The sequence below is a fragment of the Trachemys scripta genome, chromosome 18 (assembly GCF_013100865.1).
Source record: "Trachemys scripta elegans isolate TJP31775 chromosome 18, CAS_Tse_1.0, whole genome shotgun sequence".
NCBI classification, from domain to species: Eukaryota; Metazoa; Chordata; order Testudines; family Emydidae; genus Trachemys; species Trachemys scripta.
The window spans coordinates 8,153,316-8,171,602 of record NC_048315.1 but is presented as its reverse complement, the minus strand read 5'-3'; the positions used below and the strand labels follow the sequence as shown (position 1 = coordinate 8,171,602).

Genomic DNA, 18,287 nt, shown 5'->3' with positions numbered 1-18,287 from the left:
CATTCCACGACCCAGTTCTGCTCTACAGTACAGGGTTGCAATTCCAAGCCAATTAATAAGCATATTGGACATGCTCCAAAGGGTGACCCATTGAATCCTCCTTGGCTAGGAGAGATGATAGCTAAAAGGAAAGGTGTGCATGCCTGTAAAAGAGGATAATAAGAGGGAGGGCACCAAAGATACAAAAGATCTAGCTCCTCGAAAAAGAATCTGACAGTTGCCCAGTTGTATGCACAGCAATCATTGTCTCTGCTACCATGAAACACAACTCCTACAATCAATCAGCTAAAGTGTTTCTCCCCGGAGGGAATGAAGGCATCATTTGTACACTGCATTTCTCTTCTTTCCAGTGGCTCAAGGTCTCTAGGAGATCCTGCTAACAAAAAAATGCAGCCACACAATTATCACAGGAAGGCTGATGTTTTTGAAAGCTCTGTGGAGAACTTCATCTTTTCTTTATAATTAGGATGTCGGGAACATCATTCCACTTTTCAAGAGGAAAATAGGATGCAGGAAATTACCAGCAAAGTTGGTTGAATTACTCTGGTGAAGCATTATTGAAATCAACGAAGAAGCAGCAAGAAGCTACTCAGAGAAAAGAAGCTTCATTAACAAGACTCGGTAGGGATTTTGAAAGACTTCTTGACTTTTTGCTTTTCTGAACTCCTCAAAGACAAGCTTGAGGTGGATGCATGTGCATTGGGGGGAGGGGAAATGGGGAAAAGGAATGTGGGAAATGCAGTATGGACATACAAAATGGAGACAACAAGAGGAACTGTTGAAAAGAAAACAGGATTATTATTGTGATTAAGAGAGTCATAATCAGGATTGTATACTGACCAGCACTGGCAAAATCAATCACCCTCGGTAATTGTATCTATATTACTAATTGAAACCGTAGTTTCAGCACAGTTGTTGAGAATATTCTTGCTAAAAGATTGACTTTTGTTGGCAGGGAAAAGATAGTTTGTTTACTTGGTAGCTCCAAAACCTATTACAGGGTGGCCCAACAGTAAGAGCAGAGGACTGGGGGTCAGGACTTTGAGGTTCTCCTCTCACTTTGTGATCTTGGGCAAGTTACTTAACTTCTGCATACTTTCAGTCAGCCCACAAATAGTCCCCTCCTGTTCGCGCTGATGATGTCAATTTTTGTGTGTGCATGCTCAGCTTGGTCTTTTCAGCACCAGTATGGGTTATCTTCTGCACAGAGATATGATGAAAGCACTGTTTCTCATTCCCAAGGCAGTTACTGTTAGCCAAGAGGGAATATTACTAAAGGACCAGATTTATAAAGGTATTTGGGCACCTAAAGATGCAAATAGGTTCTTCTGAAAATCCGACTAGGCACCTATCTGCGTCTTTAGACACCTAATTACTTTTGTAAATCTGATCCGAAGTCCCTAAACCAACAATAGACACTAGTAGTTGGAAATGTTATGACCCCTTGAATCTGAATGAGGCTATCTTATGACAAAGTAGGGAAAAGTTATGAGGTTTCTGACCAAAACCATAGAAATCAACCCATGTCTCTTTCTAGATCAGGGGTAGGCAACCTATGGCATGTGTGCCAAAGGCGGCACGCGAGCTGATTTTCAGTGGCACTCACACTGGCCACCGGTCCGGGGGTCTCTGCATTTTAATTTAATTTTAAATTAAGCTTCTTAAACATTTAAAAAACCCTATTTACTTTACATACAACAATAGTTTAGTTATATATTATAGACTTATAGAAAGAGACCTTCTAAAAACATTAAAATGTATGACTGGCACGCGAAACCTTAAATCAGAGTGAATACATGAAGACTCGGCACCCTATTTCTGAAAGGTTGCTGACCCCTGTTCTAGACCCTTAAATGCTCAGTCTGAGTGACTGCCTTCCATCACATTTGTGACAGTCCACAGTCTTTCCATTCTATTTACGTACTAGCGAGGCAGGTGAGGCGTGCTATCTAGAGGTTAGAACATAAGATTGGGCTTGACACCCAGGTTCTCTTCCATATTCTGCCACAGTCAGGCTCTGGGACTTTGAGTAAGTCACATAAGTTCTCCATGCTTGTTTCCCCATATGTAAAATGGGAAAAGAGATTGGTAGAACTGACTAGGTTTTAAAACTGCTTTAAGAAAAGGGTGTATGTGCAAAGTCTTACTCAATTTACATTTAATACATACACAGTTTTCCTAAACTTAAACATCATAATTCCCTTCTGCATTTTTATGAATAGCAGGACAATCAAATATATGTTCAGTCTAATATCTGTAAATCTTCGTGGACTGCATTCTTCACTTGTAGGGAGATGGATGATTTTATGTATTATAGATAGTTTGTTGTTCCATCACTTAACTTCTGCGGATCCTACAGTACGTATAATCCTAACCAGAGGACTGGAAAGCTGACAAGGCTTCTAAAGGTCTTGCATGTTCAATGAGTCTGTTTGTCTGTGTCTAATGAGAGAGACAGGAGGTAGAAAGACTGTTTTATAGATCATGTTGTTTTTCATTCTCCCTATTTCATGGTGTAGAGCAGACTCCATAGCTGCACTGACTTCTATTGTCTGGTTTTCTCAGTTCACTTTGCCACACCTGCTACAGAAACCCTTTCCTGTTTCCAGTGGAATTCTAGCCATCCTCACTAATCTTCTCTTGCCTTTGATGTCCTTGTGAATCTCAGCTTTGTCCCCTTTCACTCCATGGCCCTCCTCCTCAAAAGCCTCCCAGGGTTTGTTTTTACCTCCCTCCCCCCTCCTTCCTTTACTTTTTACTGCTTGTAACACTTGAGAGTTATTCCTTACTCACAGGGCAAATTCTTTCCCGTAATGTCACTTTTGTTCCCTCTTACAAACAAAAATGTGATTGGGCTGGCTTCTTGTGTGTCCAATTTTGAACTTAGTTTGAGTGCTACACGCGATACAATCCTATTGTGTTTTTAACACTGTAGTCAAATGTTTAAATATTAAAAATAAATAACAAAATAATTTTTTAACCCATGGAGGCCTAAATTAGTTGAGAGGTGCACTTCTATTTCCTGTTGGATGTCATATGATACATCTGAAAGGGTCCAGAGCATGGTCCACTGAACAAGAGGCAGGAGAACTGGGTCATATACCTAGCTCTGTCAGTGACTGTGATGTGGGTACATCACGTTGGACTTCTGCACCACCCTTTCCTCATCTGTATAAAGGGGGATGATATTGACCTTTCTACTACACTTTGAGTGATAACTGAAATATATAAATTGTTCATTTCTCCATTGTATCCTCTTCCCTTGAATGTGTCATATAGTGATACTAGTGGATTGTTTGCAGGTTCTAAAAATTGCACCATCACTTTTATCATCTTATTTTTCCACATGGCCATTAAGTGGACAAGACTTCTTTGCAGATAAACATTACTTAGGGAAGCTGATGTATAACAAATCATTCTTTCTAGCAGCATGTGCGCACAATTGAAAATGTACAATAAACAGGAGAACAGCACTTATCTGTGTCCCTGTAACACTCCCAAGAACACTTGTTCTAGTGCTATACTTTGATTTTAATTTTTTTGAACTAGGGATCACCTGTTTTTTTTTTTAACAGGCTTTAGTGAAATGGTCTGGCACTATGGCAGTACAATACTACAGAACTGTATTTCTGCAACTTTGGGAAAAAAATAAGTGCCTCTTCTTTGCTTTGTGCATCTATTTCATTCATTAAAAACTCCCATTTACAGTTGTTTCATTCATAATTCACTCAATCTGACCTGTATAACACAGGTCATAGAATTTCCTGGTTATTCCTGTATTGAGCCTAGTAATTTGTGTCTGAAAAAACTTATCTTTCAGAAAGGTATCCAGTCTTGATTTGAAGACTTCAAGGAATGGAGAATCTTCCAGCTCCTTTACTAGTTTGTTCCACTGGTTAAGAAGCATCACGGATTTATCATAATCATTGATAAGAAGACAAGACTCTGCCTGGCACAATCTATTTCTCCTTCACTAATCTCAGGCCAACGCCTCTTCAGTGGATGGGGAATGGTTTGTAGTATATGTAGAAGGTTAATGATGTGCTGAAAGCACGGTCACACCATTAGAGAACCAGCTTCAGTGAGATGTGTGTTCTATTCCCTGCTCTTCCGTGGACACTCACACAAATCAGCCTCTTCCACCCTCTGCACAGTAAAAATAATACTAAATTAAGTACCTCATAGGGTTCTTATGATAAATAGTAGCAGAGTTTCCAATTCATTGAGTGGAAGACAGTAGGAAGCTGGCAGGATTTCTTTACAGCATAGACCATATGTTAGTAGTGTCTAGTGAACCACCATCCTCATTCACAATTAACAGGACCTGCTCCCCTTCTTAGAGCGTCCCCTCCTATTTGCGATGTCATGACCTCCCTTCCAATCATGGAACAGCCCAGTGGAGACTATAGCAATTCTCTACAGAGAAAAGTTGCATCACTCCCCCACTAGTCTAATGTTGGGGTTCCCCCTCAGACCTCTTCCCCACAGCCTCCCTGTTCAATTACTTATGTCAGGCCAGCTTACCTGAGGATAGTTATAGTAAATGAGTTCAGATTGGAGCACTATATTCTTATATGGGAAGAGGAATAAGTTGCACCAACATGAGCACATTTGCAGTCGTAAAGCGTCTGCACAACGGCTGTATAACTGTATTGGTAGGGGGAAAAAAGTCACCCTCCTTCCTTCACCATCATTGTATAAAAGTAAAGAAAAAAAAAAGGTTTATCGGAGGCCTTACAATTTTTCAAAGCTCTAATGCAAGAATGTGTTTGTCCTTTTTGAAAGAGGTAATGGCATGGTTTTCTTTTCTTGTTCATTTCATCCTCTATGCCAGTGGTTCTCCAATTGTGGGTTGTGACCCCATTTTAATGGGGTCACCAGGGCTGGCTTAGACTTTCTGGAGGCCGGGGCTGAAGCCAGAGTTCAGGGCCAAGCCGAAGCCCATTGCCTGGGGCTGAAGCCCGTAGGCTCAGGCTTCAATCCCACCTCTGGGGTCATGTAGTAATTTTTGTTGTTAGAAGTGGGTTTGAGAACCCCTGCTCTATTCTGTTCTGAGCTAGTAATGACAGCCAGCACAGTGTGACTGGGCAAGTCTGCAAACCACCAGCAAGTATTCTACAGCAGAGTTCTGGAAACCTCTGGTGTAAAAGCGGTCTTTGTGTATTTGGAAAAAAATAGTTATAGTGCAGTGCTCTGCTGAACAAATATATATATAAATCCAGCTGGTTCCTCTAAGATATATTGTATTTTCTTAGTGAATTATAAATGTGTAGTTTCCAATAACATTTTATTTAATAGCAGAGGAACTGCTGTAACTATTAGAGGCAAACTACAAGACAGATGTAAAAGTATTTGATGGATGGCTGGATACAGCACCTGCTCTATGGACATAGAAGCCAAATTAACATTTATGTATTATGTAGATGTGTTATGTTCATTAAAATATGTAGCTGTTTTCCCAGTGTATCTTCTGCCTAGGGAAGTGTATAAAAAAATACTTTGGGTCAGTTTTTCCTTCTTTTTGGATTTAGAAAGTTTTTAATACAGGAAGTCTTCTCCCACCAGACATCCACACTTGTTTTTTTACATTAGTCAGTCATTTCTTGTCTACCCTGGAAAACTCAAATAGCAACTTAAGAACTAGTAAAGTGATATAAGAGAATGAAACCTGAGAGGTTGTGGGGAGAAGGATTTTAGGCTGACTGTTAAAATTGGTGTTTGCTTTTGTTAACGTCTGTTTTGACTCCTGAACAAATACACACTGGGCTGACAGGCTGTATGCATTAAGATTTCAGACACTCACCTTTCCATTACAGGATGACAGCTTACCATCAACCTGAGTTTTCCCACACATTCTTATTTTAGAAAATGTAATAAAGCAAACAGATCACTAACAAGTTCAAGTTGTCTTTTTACATCACACAACAGCAAAAAACAAACAACCCACACACCTTTTTTTAGTTATTTGCATGTCACCGATCTTGCCCACTAGATGGCTCTACTGTCAAAAGAGGATTTCATTTGTTTTTTTCTATCCTTCCTGAACAGTAACTGCCCTATTTTGTTTGTCCTTCTCTTTAAATTGAAAGAAAAAAACCCTTGGAAAGTAAATAATATTTTGTTTGGCATTTATGAAGGGATTTTCTTCAGAATAATCCATATTTGTCCATGAATGGGTCTAGCTGCCTGTATGGTTAATCACAAGCCAGTACACAGGGATTAGCAGAAAGCACATATGATTCTAGACTACACAAGGCCACACTGAGTCAGAAGCAGAGCTGAGATTAGAACCAAAGTGTGTAGCCCATAATCCACAGCTCAGAGCCTTATAAACACTCTTCCCCACATTCTCAACAACGTACACAATTCCAACAACATGCAAAAAGGAGTGAGGTCATAGTAAACAAATATGCAATTTACAGGGATGTGTTGCGAGGCACAAGACCTGAAGCCCTATTTCTAAAATGTATGGCTCATTGTCCTCTTTTGCCAAGTTATTCTATTTACATTAACACTGAGGCATCTATGTGGAATTAATTTTAATTCATATAAAATTGTGACAGACACTTGTCAGACCTGTAATAAAGGCTCAAAATTCACTTACTAAGATTACATAGTCCAACTTGTCTTTTAAAAAGAATTGAGCAGACACTGCATCATTTTTCAAGAGAATGTACAGATATCCACAGCTATAATGGGGAAACATCAGAGAGTGGTAATAAAAGGACACTGGTTAAAATCTACCCTGTGACAGCAGTGTGTATGTTTTTACTGGTGCCTGTTTAGTGATTTAATATTTGACCTAGATGATCAATAACTGACAAAGTTCAATCATGTCATTTGACAAAAAGAAAATACTTAAGAGTTACAGAAAACTATGTTGCAGGACTGTAACTATTACAATTAAATAGAGATGAACCAAAAAACTTGGAACTCAAAACAATGAGGTCTAGCAGATAAAGTTACTGGACTGGACGTCAGAAAACTTACTGTTCATTTTATGATAGACCAGAAGCTTGGAGATTTAGCTAAACTACTTGCCAATATAGAAGTGGGTTAAAGGACATGGTAAGAGTATTAAAATGGAGGGGTAATTATTCATGCAAACTATGCCCATCTCAAATTTTTAAGGACTATATGTTAGTGCCACTGCTGTGACTTTGTGCACTAAAGAGGTTTCAAACATTCAACACTGCTTTGAGTAGTGGTTAGATAGTGGATTGAGTAGTGACATATCGTAACTCAGACTTCTTGTCTAGTTTCAAACCAATTCTGCAGTGTTGGCATAAGCAGCAAGTCACTGAACCTGTTCTGTTCCTCATCTATGAATCAGAATACCTATTTAAGAGGGAATGTTGCAAATATTAGTTGGTTCACGTGCAGAACTTGGCCTTCAACTAATACATTCATAACTGTATGCATAGTTAGTCAATTTTAAACAAATTACACTTTAAATTGAAGTTGATTTAGGTTGTACGTTAACTGAAATGAACGTAAGTATGTTTGGCTGGAAGTGTATATTTTATAATATTTTCATTGTGTTAGTTAAAAGATAAAGCTACAATACCATTCAAACACTGTTTTAATTACACTACTCAATTTAGATATAACTAGGGATGATGTTCTGCACTGAATACAGTGGACACTACAAGTATCAAATCAATCTAGTTCTATTCTAGACTATGACATATCCACACAGTAGTTTGCGAGTGACAAGTCTAAACAAGCTATTACCAAGCAAGATTCAGGGATACATTAAATTAGCTTGGTATTTTCCCAAAGGATTCAAAATCAATAATATTAGCAATATTAATGAAGAACCATTTAGTTTCAGATTTATTAGAGGGTGCATAAATTTGATCAAAACAAAAACTTATGGAACAGGGAAATAACTAAGTTGGGGCAAATAGGGGGGCATGAAATGTTTACCACCATTTAACTCTGCACTGAGATGTAAATTAAATTGCAGGAAGTCAGACAATTGAGGAATGCAGATTTGAGGGGGTAGGGGGGAAATCGATTGGTGAAGAATTCATGATAAAGTCCCTTATGAAACTCAAAGACTTTAATGTTCCCAGTAGCAACCAATCACTTGCATGTTCTACTACAAGAAATGGAGTCAACCAAAATCTTATCAGTGAGCAAAAATACTACAGAATACAAACAGCATGTAAAAGGATAGGGCTCCATTCTCAGTCATGTTGCTTTTCTAGTTAACACATCAGAAAGGAAAACTGGGGTACCAATATTTTATTAATCATTTTAAAATGAGGTCTAATCTTTGAATGTTATAATACAAGACTCGGGGATCATGGATTTCCTCATTGCTTTAACTGTAGTCATTGGGGCCATTTTATATTAGATACATCAGAGTAGCAGATCAGTTCATTTGGCAAGTCCACCCAGGTGTTTATTTGGTACAACCAGGATGAGAAACTTTAAAGTGTGATCTCACCATGTTGGATAAAAAAAGATACTAAGTAGTTTGCATTGAACTGCTTAATGCTGAAGAATTTTTAATGGCAAATGCTGTCATGGTGCCTCATGCCTCCATTCTCCTTTATGGGTCAGGTTCCCCACCACAGAGGCTACAACTCTGTTGATGCACCTCAGGTAGGGATTCTCATGATGCACCACTGTGGTTCAGCATGAGGGGCAGCCATGGTGCATCACTGGAGATGTCTGTCTAGAGCGTGCCCAGCTCAGAGAAGATGGAGGATATTAGGTACATAAACTACAAATTCATGAGGCACTTTAGCTGAAATGTTCAGTTTCAAACTGAAATGAGGAAATTTTTTGTCAAAGATTCATAAAGTTCTCAGTACCACATTTTTCACCAAAGGAGCTGATTTTTTTACATCTAGCGTTGGGGGGAGGAGAGAGGGAGGACACCACATTTTCCAGCCAGCGGTGGTAGGGTCCATATTGCAGTAGTATCAACACCAGTTTTCGAAAAAGGACAGATTTTTTTTATTCCCCCCCCAAGCACAACTCTGTACATAATGTACTGTTGGTGTATTCTATTACAAACAAGCAGCTGCAAAAACCAGGGATAAAACCCAGAAACTGTGTTTTGAGAGAAAAAATTATTATCCATCAGTGGTTTCACATTGAGATTGTGATGCTGCTACTTTTGATATCTGAAAAGATTTATATGCAGGAATGCAGAAAAAGAGCATATTCCAAACTTTAGCATGCACTACTGGGAGAGAGAGAGATGCTCAAACTCAGTGAAATTTCCCTTGCATGGCCATTATATCATAAAAAAGGGAACGATGAGATCTATAACTGATAAAAAATGATGGCATGTTTCTCCAATGGAAGCACAAGAGTGGTTGTCCTTCCTATGAAAAGCAAAGCCATGTGGGCAGCTTTAAGTTACATTTCCCTCCCCCATGAAAACAGATTGTTTAAATCCTCACATTAATTTAAACATTATCCTTCTATTACCTTTGGAGCATATGTATACCCAAATCCCCCTGAATTTTAAATAGTGCAAGAGTCACATGGTTTAACACAAAGCATGTGATCTCAAGGAAAGCCTAAAGATGAGCATACTCCAGCTGCAACAACTTGTGTAACCTTAATCTATTGATAGTTCAGGTGTCTACATGACTCCTCCAGTCTAGGTATCAATGGTGCCAAAGGAAAGGAGCCAAAGAGACATGATACAAAGACGACAGCTCGCAAGGAGACAGATGGATACGCTCCATATAACACTTTTCCTAGCTCTGTCTAAAACATTTAAACCCTTCTCTAATTGTAGGTCAGTAAGCCACTGTAGTCCATTAGTTGTGTATTTTGGCTAAAAATTGTAGAAGAGATTGGAAAACATCCCTTTTTGAAATATTGAAAGAAAAGAGCATTTTGCACTATAACAATTTTATTTCGGGATCTCAAAGTGCTTTACAAACATCAGTGCCTCAACACTGTAGTGAGGTACATATTGTCTCCATGTTACAAAGAAAATGGAAATTAAAATGACTTGCCCATTACCACATAGGAAACTTATGGAAGACACAGGAATAGGGAACACCAGTTGCCATGTCCTGTACCCAATCCATGGAATCATCTCTAGTCAGCAGGAAAGAAAGAAACATCTTCGGAATTATTCCATTTCTTTCTATTTAAAGTTTATATATGAAAAAATAGATGCTGCTGTTCTGTTTAAACTATGAGAAGTAACATCCTCCAACCTTTTAGAAGTACGCTGTTGAGCGATTCTTTAAGGAAAGAACTGTCTGCTTCCCATGGACATAAAAAAGCTCATGGCAATAAATATATATATATATTTTTAAGAATAGGTGTTTACATTAGGCTGACAGGCCAGTAAGTCCTCCTCCTGGCATACAGGGTGCCAGTACACATCTGCCCTCCATTCCATGGTGGTTGTCTTTCACTAAGGGTACTTTGGTTGCAAACCACTTTGAGATAACCCTGGAAGCAAATGATTTTCAAGTATTTAACATTAAACATCTATAGCTTAATTGCACATGAAGTGGTTGTAAAACTTACTGCACATCTATTCACAGGCATGTTGCTTACCTGTCAAATTTTCAGACTGCTGAGAGGTGCAAGTCAGGTCACTTTCAACTTGGCATTTTTTTTTAAAATAGCCCTTTAAATATGTCAGCTTCCCTACCAGGATTAACCTCATGCCATTCACTAGCACGAAGCTCTGCCAAAGCACAATGGGTTGTATTGTCACGCATCATGACGACATTCCTGGGCTGCCATCATTCCGTACTTCCACTAGAAAGCATCCCTGTTCCCCCAACTTCCTCTAGAAATATATGAAAACTTGTAATGTTGCTCTCTCTTGTACCCCAATATAGGATTACTATATAAAGTTTTAAAATCACAACTGTGATATGCTTTTTACTTGAATTATTTATATCCCCATCCCACATGGATGCTTTTATTCATTGTCATCTGAGAAGCTCTACAACGGTATCTATTAGCGAGTAGAGGTTCCAGTCTCATTTATGCAATATAAATTGTGCCACATTTGTGAAGCGCACACATTACATTTTAAAAAGTAATGTCATTCATGACAGTAATTTCATATTAGAACAGTGCCCACAAGTCTATTTCACAGAATAAAAATCTGGATTCTCACCTTGAAATGCAATGTACTTGTCATCTTGATCTCTCCAGTCTGGATGCTAGCCCTCCCTGCCATCCGGAAACAACCTACAACCACCTCTGAAGGAAATCAAATCTTAACATATATTTACACAATTAGTCTGTTTAAAATTAATAGTATGACAGGTCTCCTGTTAGTGTCTGTTATGAAAACCATCTGTGCAAGGGCTATAAATCAGACTATGTAGATCTATTTTGGCATCTTATTTAACCTTAATCCTGTAAGCATTCTGATCTTTACTCAATGATTACATCTTACATATTGCAGCCCCGCTTTTGCTTACTCTCAGCATTCCATTTCACAATGGCTTTTATACAGTGATTTTATTGATAGCGTATGGTATAGTTTTATTTAAATTTAAGTAATAGCAAGTTTTAAAAGGAGAAAAATCACTGGCTGTGAGCTAGTTCTGATGATGTATGGCTATAAGTTTTATAGGCATTTTAAAAAGTTTAATATCACATTCAGATACCCCAAAGAGTGTGTTCTACAATGACACACCTTAGGAATCAAAAGGACTTAGCCTGGAGAAATAACAGACCCAGGTGTCGTTATTACTCAACAGCCTACAATACAATCATGGCTTAATTACAAGTTTAACCCTCTCATGATTTCTTCTTGACAACCTATAATATTTAATCTTCGCACATACTAATTATATATGAAGTCCAGGTGAATATTTGTAATTCCCCAATTATCTAAACTACTTTAGCATTTTATTTTAACCGTCTGAAGCATATTTTAATCCCTCCTACCATATAGTTATTTACTTTCATCAGGATTACAACCAAGCTCACTCTTTATAGCATGGTCCCCTAAAAGACTTTCCGTACATCTTTTGTCTTTAAACAGTTGTTGCTAAGAAGTTTTGTTAACCTGGATAAAACGTGTGCTTTTTTCCTGTAAACCCTCAATAACTAATCTATGTCCATTTTGCGAGAGATTGATGCTTTAGATGCAATAAACTATCGGATTACAATAGCAAGAACAGATACAACAGTTTATAACACTAAAAATCTTACCATACCATTCCAACCTTGTTTGTCTTGGTTTTAAAAGAAAAAAATTTCAGTGAGCTTGATCATTGTTAAGAGTGACTGATCAAAACATTTCCTATAAAATATACATCACAGTATTCTCTTCAAATTAAGAAATCCTCTATATAATCCTAAAAGTTGAAAACAAGCGACCTGCTTAAAACCTCAACTATCAACTTTAAGAGTTGGTGTAAAAAATGGACCTTTATGGAACTCAAAATAAAAGCCCTTTTGTCTGAATACTGTTGAGTGTAACCTTTAATCTTATTGCAGTTCATAGTGGCAGGACGTTGATGACCACCTTAAGATTCTTACATTTGACAAATGAGAACAACCATGCAATTTTTTTTAAAAATTTTATTTGTCAAAGAAAAAAAAGGCAGTAAGCCAATTGAAAACCTACTTAATCTTTAACTCCAATTTATCTTTAAATTTAGAGAAATGACTGATTTTTTTTTTTTTTAAACAAACCCCCCTTTTCCCCTTTAATGTTTACCATCTACTCGTGCTGAATCCTTCCAAGGAGATTGCTCCAGCGTACCTCTCCAGGTCCTCGCTTTGCTCCTTTTACCAAAAAAAAAATGAAAGAAAAAAATCCATCGTGCATCTTAAGGGCTCCAATCGTCAAAAATAGGAAAAAAAATCTTTGGAATAGCCAATTGAGTTGAATAAAAAAATCCACACGAATGCGGTTTGGTTGGGGCAGGAATCCACTCCTATGTTCCTGGTAATTTGATCCCGCTCCATGAATCCTTGTAATTCAGCCTCCCTATCCTATCCACATTATGATTTGAATCCAATGATCCAGCTCCAAGGATTGGGATCCAGTGAGCCCTCTCCAATCCAAACCTTTATAACCAGCAAAACCAAAAAAGAGGAGGCAAAAAGTTAGATACTGTAATGAAAAAATAGGATTCTGGGGAATGATTAGTTATGTTTGCCATCAATTAATAAGAGATGTACATTAATAACTATCAATTCCCCAAAACAAACTTTTGAATGGTGATGCTCAGATAAATTTTAGGAATATTCATTATTTGGAGAAAACATTGTAATATTTACATATGTCAACTGATAAGGCCAACATATTCACTGCTTGTAAGATGTATTACAGGTTTTGTGGTTGCAAAAAAATGTGTATGATATTGGAAAAGTTTATCACTAAAGCTATCCACCTGCTATATGTCTAAACTAAAGCTAGTATTCCCATCTGGAAGGTAACAAAATTAACTAACTGAAGTTTTCAAACATATTAGTGAGTCAACTGTGAATTAGTCTGAAGGGGAAGGGTTGAGATTTAAGGAATTATTCCCAGCTAAATTTTCTATATTTTGTTTTCATTCTGATACTTAAAAAAAAAAAGTAATAGCAATGCTGTATCAGTCACACAGAGGACATGCAGATTTTAGCAGTATTGATATTATACTCTATCTGGTTTGAAGATACCTTACATCTACAAATGTACCAGCACTACATAATATTAACATTTGTAACTAAATGCAGCATGACAAACTGAACCAGTATACCCCACCCTCCCTGATTTTTCTTTTCTTTTATACTAGAATGGAATAGAGATACAAAAGCAAGTAATTTAGCCACAATTGCCAACATGGTTTTAAAGAAAAGAGCAATTGTAGTCTACAATAACTAAAACATGCCTGTAAAAGTTACAAGATAAGGTGTATGTATATACTTGTTTAAACCATGGTATAAGGTCAATACTGCCAATTTCATCTGTGACAATAGCACTTGGAGTCATACCATTGCCTCCATTATTGATCTGATCCTTCTCAATCCTCCTTTTGACAATCCTAAAATGATTGACATGTGCTCCACAATCCTTTAATCCAAAGCATTCTTAATCCATCTCTTCAGATATGTCTACAGAAAGACACATGAAAAGGCAAGATAAAATATAAGATCCCCCAGAAGAAACAAGTTAACCACAAACATCCCAACATCCCCAGCTCGTATAAACCATAGCTGAACACGGAGACATTTACACAGCAATACCACAGTCTGCAGAGTGTGGGTAGTTAACTTTAACTAAATTTAAACAATCCTGGCTATAACATCAATTAAAATACAATTTACCAAAGACATGAGGGGAATGTTGATGTTAAGGAGCAAATACTCACTAGGGATATTACACAAGAATGCAATTCAACACTTGAGCCAATTTGAATAAAACAGTTTGAATTAAAAAATTAAAGACTGTACTGAGTAAAGGAAAACTGTGTACAACATGGGGTTCTACAAAAAGAGAGCATCACTAATCATTTATGTACGAGAACGAGATCTGCTGTGACGGGGAGAGTAGCGTGGAGATCCTCTGCTTCTTCTTGGGGAATAACTGCGGCTTCTGCTGTTGCTTCGACTACGGCTTCTGCTACGACTACGGCTGCGTGACCGAGATCTTCCATAGCTTGGACTTCTTGGGCCATCAACTTTAACACGGATGTAGGCAGTTTCTCCCTATCAAATAGACAGAACTTTCGATTGAAAGGTCTAAGATTTTTAGCTATCTTTTCAGGCATGCTGATACTGATTACATTGATATAAAAGCACAGAGACAGAACTCAAATCTTTAAATGAGAATCTTATTATAAAAAGACTCAGCTATCTGCATGTTAGTATAGTAGAGACTTTGTGTCCTTACCTTCAAATCCTATTGTTAAGCCCTGTGTATCCAATTCTGGCCCCCAAAAAAGCATGAAACCTACCTCATGAGATCTAAATTTAGTGTTATCCAGTTTTCGCACTGCGTAGGTCATATCTTCTTTCCGTACAAACTCCACGACACCAGTTCCATCTCGGAAAACATCAGCATAACATACATCACCTGCTTCACGCATGTGATCCTTTAAATCCTGCCAACTTCCACTTGGAGGCAGTCCTGAACAAAAAGCAGGTTACAGATTACTTCAAATGCAAACTTTTATTATTTACTTTCCATTTACAATGCATCACCTCCCACTGTCCGGTAAAGGAATTGCCTACTGGAGTTGAGAGAATATCTTCCAGCAGGAACCCATATAACATGCACACTATACAAAAATGTTACTATTATGCTTCTTAGAAGATAGAGGCTGCATAGCACAATGCTAAAAAACCAAATACGCACAGTATGAAAATACAATATGGCTAATTGAAACGTGTAGCATCCTTTGTTAGTGAGGAATGACTGATGTCACATCGGAACTGATAAGAATCGATCTCATTATCTATCCTAAACAAACCAAGAGTATTAAGCAACTTACCGGAAACTATCACTCGGTACTCAGACCGCCGGGACGGGGGGCCATACCTGCCCCTGGGGGCCCCGCCACCTCCACCTCCGCCACCTCCTCTGCCGGTGCCTCTGCCGCTTCGGGGAAACTCCACCCTCAGACGATATCCATCGTAATCGTACCCATCCCTTCCGTACACCGCATCCTCCGCATCCCTGCAAGAGAAGGGGGAGTGAGCAAAGGCCCAGCCACACCGCACTGCAGAGGCCCAGGCCGGACAACGCACCTCCCTCCCTTTGTTCCCTTGCAGCCATTTTCCCGCCCGAACACAGCCAGCCAGCAGGCACCGGGTAGCCCCGCCCCGCGCCCAACAGCTGAGGCCGAGACCCGGGGAGCTCAGCTCAGCTCACCCCCCTCTGCGGTGACTTGCTGAAGCGAGGCCCGGCGGGTAGTTAAGCCCAGGGGAGAGCACGGCAACGGGAAGGCCGGGCGGTGCCCGCCGCGGTGGCTGGAGAAAGGTCTAGGCGGAGACGGGGAGGAAGCGCCGTCCCCGGGCCCGCCAGCAGGAGCGCGGCGAGTCCCTGGGGCTACGGAGTGGTGCCCCCGGGCTGCAGCGGGATGTAGCGGTGCCTCGACAGGGAAGCAGCGCCGGTCCCAGGGGACGGGGTGTAGCGAGATCTCGGCAACGCAGCGGCTCCCCGACGGGCCGCCCCCTGCAACTCAGAGCGGCCCATTCGGGCTCCGCGAGGTGCCCGAGGCCGGCCCGCCCGGTGGGGTCAGAGGTAGCCCGGTGCGGGAGACGAGCCCCGGGGAGTCTTCGGGCCCCGCGCCATGAACGGCCCCAGGGAACGGGGCTCACCTGGGGTCCTCGAACTCCACGAAGGCGAAGGGCGGCCCGCCGCGGCGGTTCTTGAGGTCGATGTCGCGGATGGCCCCGTACTTGTAGAACACGTCCTCGATGTCCTTGGTGCGGATGTCGGGCGGCAGGTTCCCCACGTAGATGCGGCAGTCGTTGTTACCGGCTGGGCCGCGGATCACGCCCCCTCCGGACATGGCAGGGTCGGCAATGGCTGCGGCGGTGAAGAGCCGAAGCTAGGAGAGTAAACGGGGTAAGTAAGCGGTGGGAACGGGCCGGACACTCAGGAGCAGCTACACGCGCCGCCTCCCTACAACCGCTTCAAAATGGCGACTGCTGCTTCCCTCGCGCGGCCCCGCAGGCGCAAGGATTCTAGCACACCCCACGCAGCGCTGACCCTCCCGCCTGCCAACACTCAGCGTTCAATGGTACACAGCACGGTATCGTTCCGCGTCCAGAGCGCATGCGCGGCTGACGAAAATGAGTCCGACACTTAGCAGCCTCGGTTTGGAAGCCCTACTAATTCCGACAGCGCAGTCCTCGGCCTCGAGAAACCACCCCGTGTAATGAATCTTATAACCTAGGAATAAACGTTCACTACGCTCGAAAAAGTTCCCTTCAGCCGCGGCAGGCCTGGGGCTGTCACACATCCGGTGAGGCGTCCACGCAAAGAAGATCCGGCTCGGGTAGAGAGGAGGGGTATATCCCACCATGCACCGCGTGGGGGGAGCTTGGCGCCAAGGAGAGGCGTTACATCCCACAATGCAGTGGGGGTGGGGCGGGGTAGGCCTCAGGCGTGTGCTGGGCTCGGGCGTGGGTCTGAGGCCCTGCGGGCTTCTCCTGGGGCGTGCACGGAGCGCTAGACGGGCGGGTGCCTGCTACTGTGCTGCTTTGTGGGTAGCGTCCAGCTCCAGGCGAAGGGGGCAGCAGATCTGGAGCCCAGTCAGCAGCAGCCCTTGTTGGGGTCCCTTCTCTCATTGCTCCAGCAGCAGAGCTGCCCCCAAGGGGTCTCTGGGCAGCGTGTGGTGGGCCTGTCCCCTGGGCACTCCCCCTCTGGGGCATATGAGGGGGAAGTTCAGCTGCCCCAGTGGGTCAGCGACCCTTCGTGCTTGCCAGTATGACTGTCCTTTGTTTTATGGTAGTGCCTTGAGATGCAAGCTCTGGGCTGGTCCGGGCTAGTCATTGCGCAGGTCGGTGTATACTAAGGCCATGTCTACACTAGTGAGTTTACAGTGGCACTCGCTATAAACTCGCATGGTGGGCTATACCCCTCCTCTCTACTGAGCTGGATGTGTGACAGCCTCAGGCCTGCAGTGGCTGAAAAGAACTTTTTCTCGTGCTGCTGTAAGGTTGCTTGTGTAGCTGTTCTGTGCTGATGGGAGAGAGCTCTCCTGTTAATATAATTAAACCACATCAATGAGCGGCAGGAGCTATGTTGGCAGGAGCTCTCCCTCTGACCTAGCGCAATACACGCTATCACTTGTGCTGGCGAAACTTATGTTGCTCAGTGGTGTATTTTTATGTGAAAACGATCAGACTTGGGTTCTGATCCTGCTTTAGTCCTTGCAGTGGGATTTTAAAGAATACACAGTTGGGCTCTGAGCGTGTTTTTGGTTCTGGCAGCTAAATACCATTACTCTTGTTGCTTCTTTGGGTCTTCTTTCCCTACTCTGAGTGCCCATTAATGCTGCCTGTCCAAGAAGGTCAAAAAACATCCAGTGGCATGAGAGAGTCCACTGTCACAAAATTCACTACAGCTCAAAAACAATTTTCTCTAATGTGAATCCTCTGATTCAGGATTCAGTGTTGTATATATTATTGGACAATTTTCTTGGGGCAAACTAGTTCCCAAAATTTGTAACAAAATTGTGGTACTATCTTGGGGGAGGGATAGCTCAGTGGTTTGAGCATTGGCCTGCTAAACCCAGGGTTGTGAGTTCAATCCTTGAGGGGGCCACTTGGGAATCTGGGGCAAAATCAGTACTTGGTCCTGCTAGTGAAGGCAGGGGGCTGGACTC

At 41.3% G+C, this 18,287-nt stretch overlaps 1 protein-coding gene across 1 annotated transcript; it reads right to left on the bottom strand.

The window, feature by feature from the left end:
* Positions 1-12,522: 12,522 nt before the first annotated feature.
* SRSF1 (serine and arginine rich splicing factor 1) lies at positions 12,523-16,639 on the bottom strand. Its single transcript, XM_034752521.1, is given in 5 exon segments — positions 12,523-14,582; positions 14,584-14,658; positions 14,907-15,079; positions 15,444-15,628; positions 16,273-16,639. Coding segments are annotated over 5 exon segments (750 nt in total). The 5' UTR covers positions 16,467-16,639; the 3' UTR covers positions 12,523-14,459.
* Between the last annotated feature and the right edge of the window lie 1,648 nt (positions 16,640-18,287).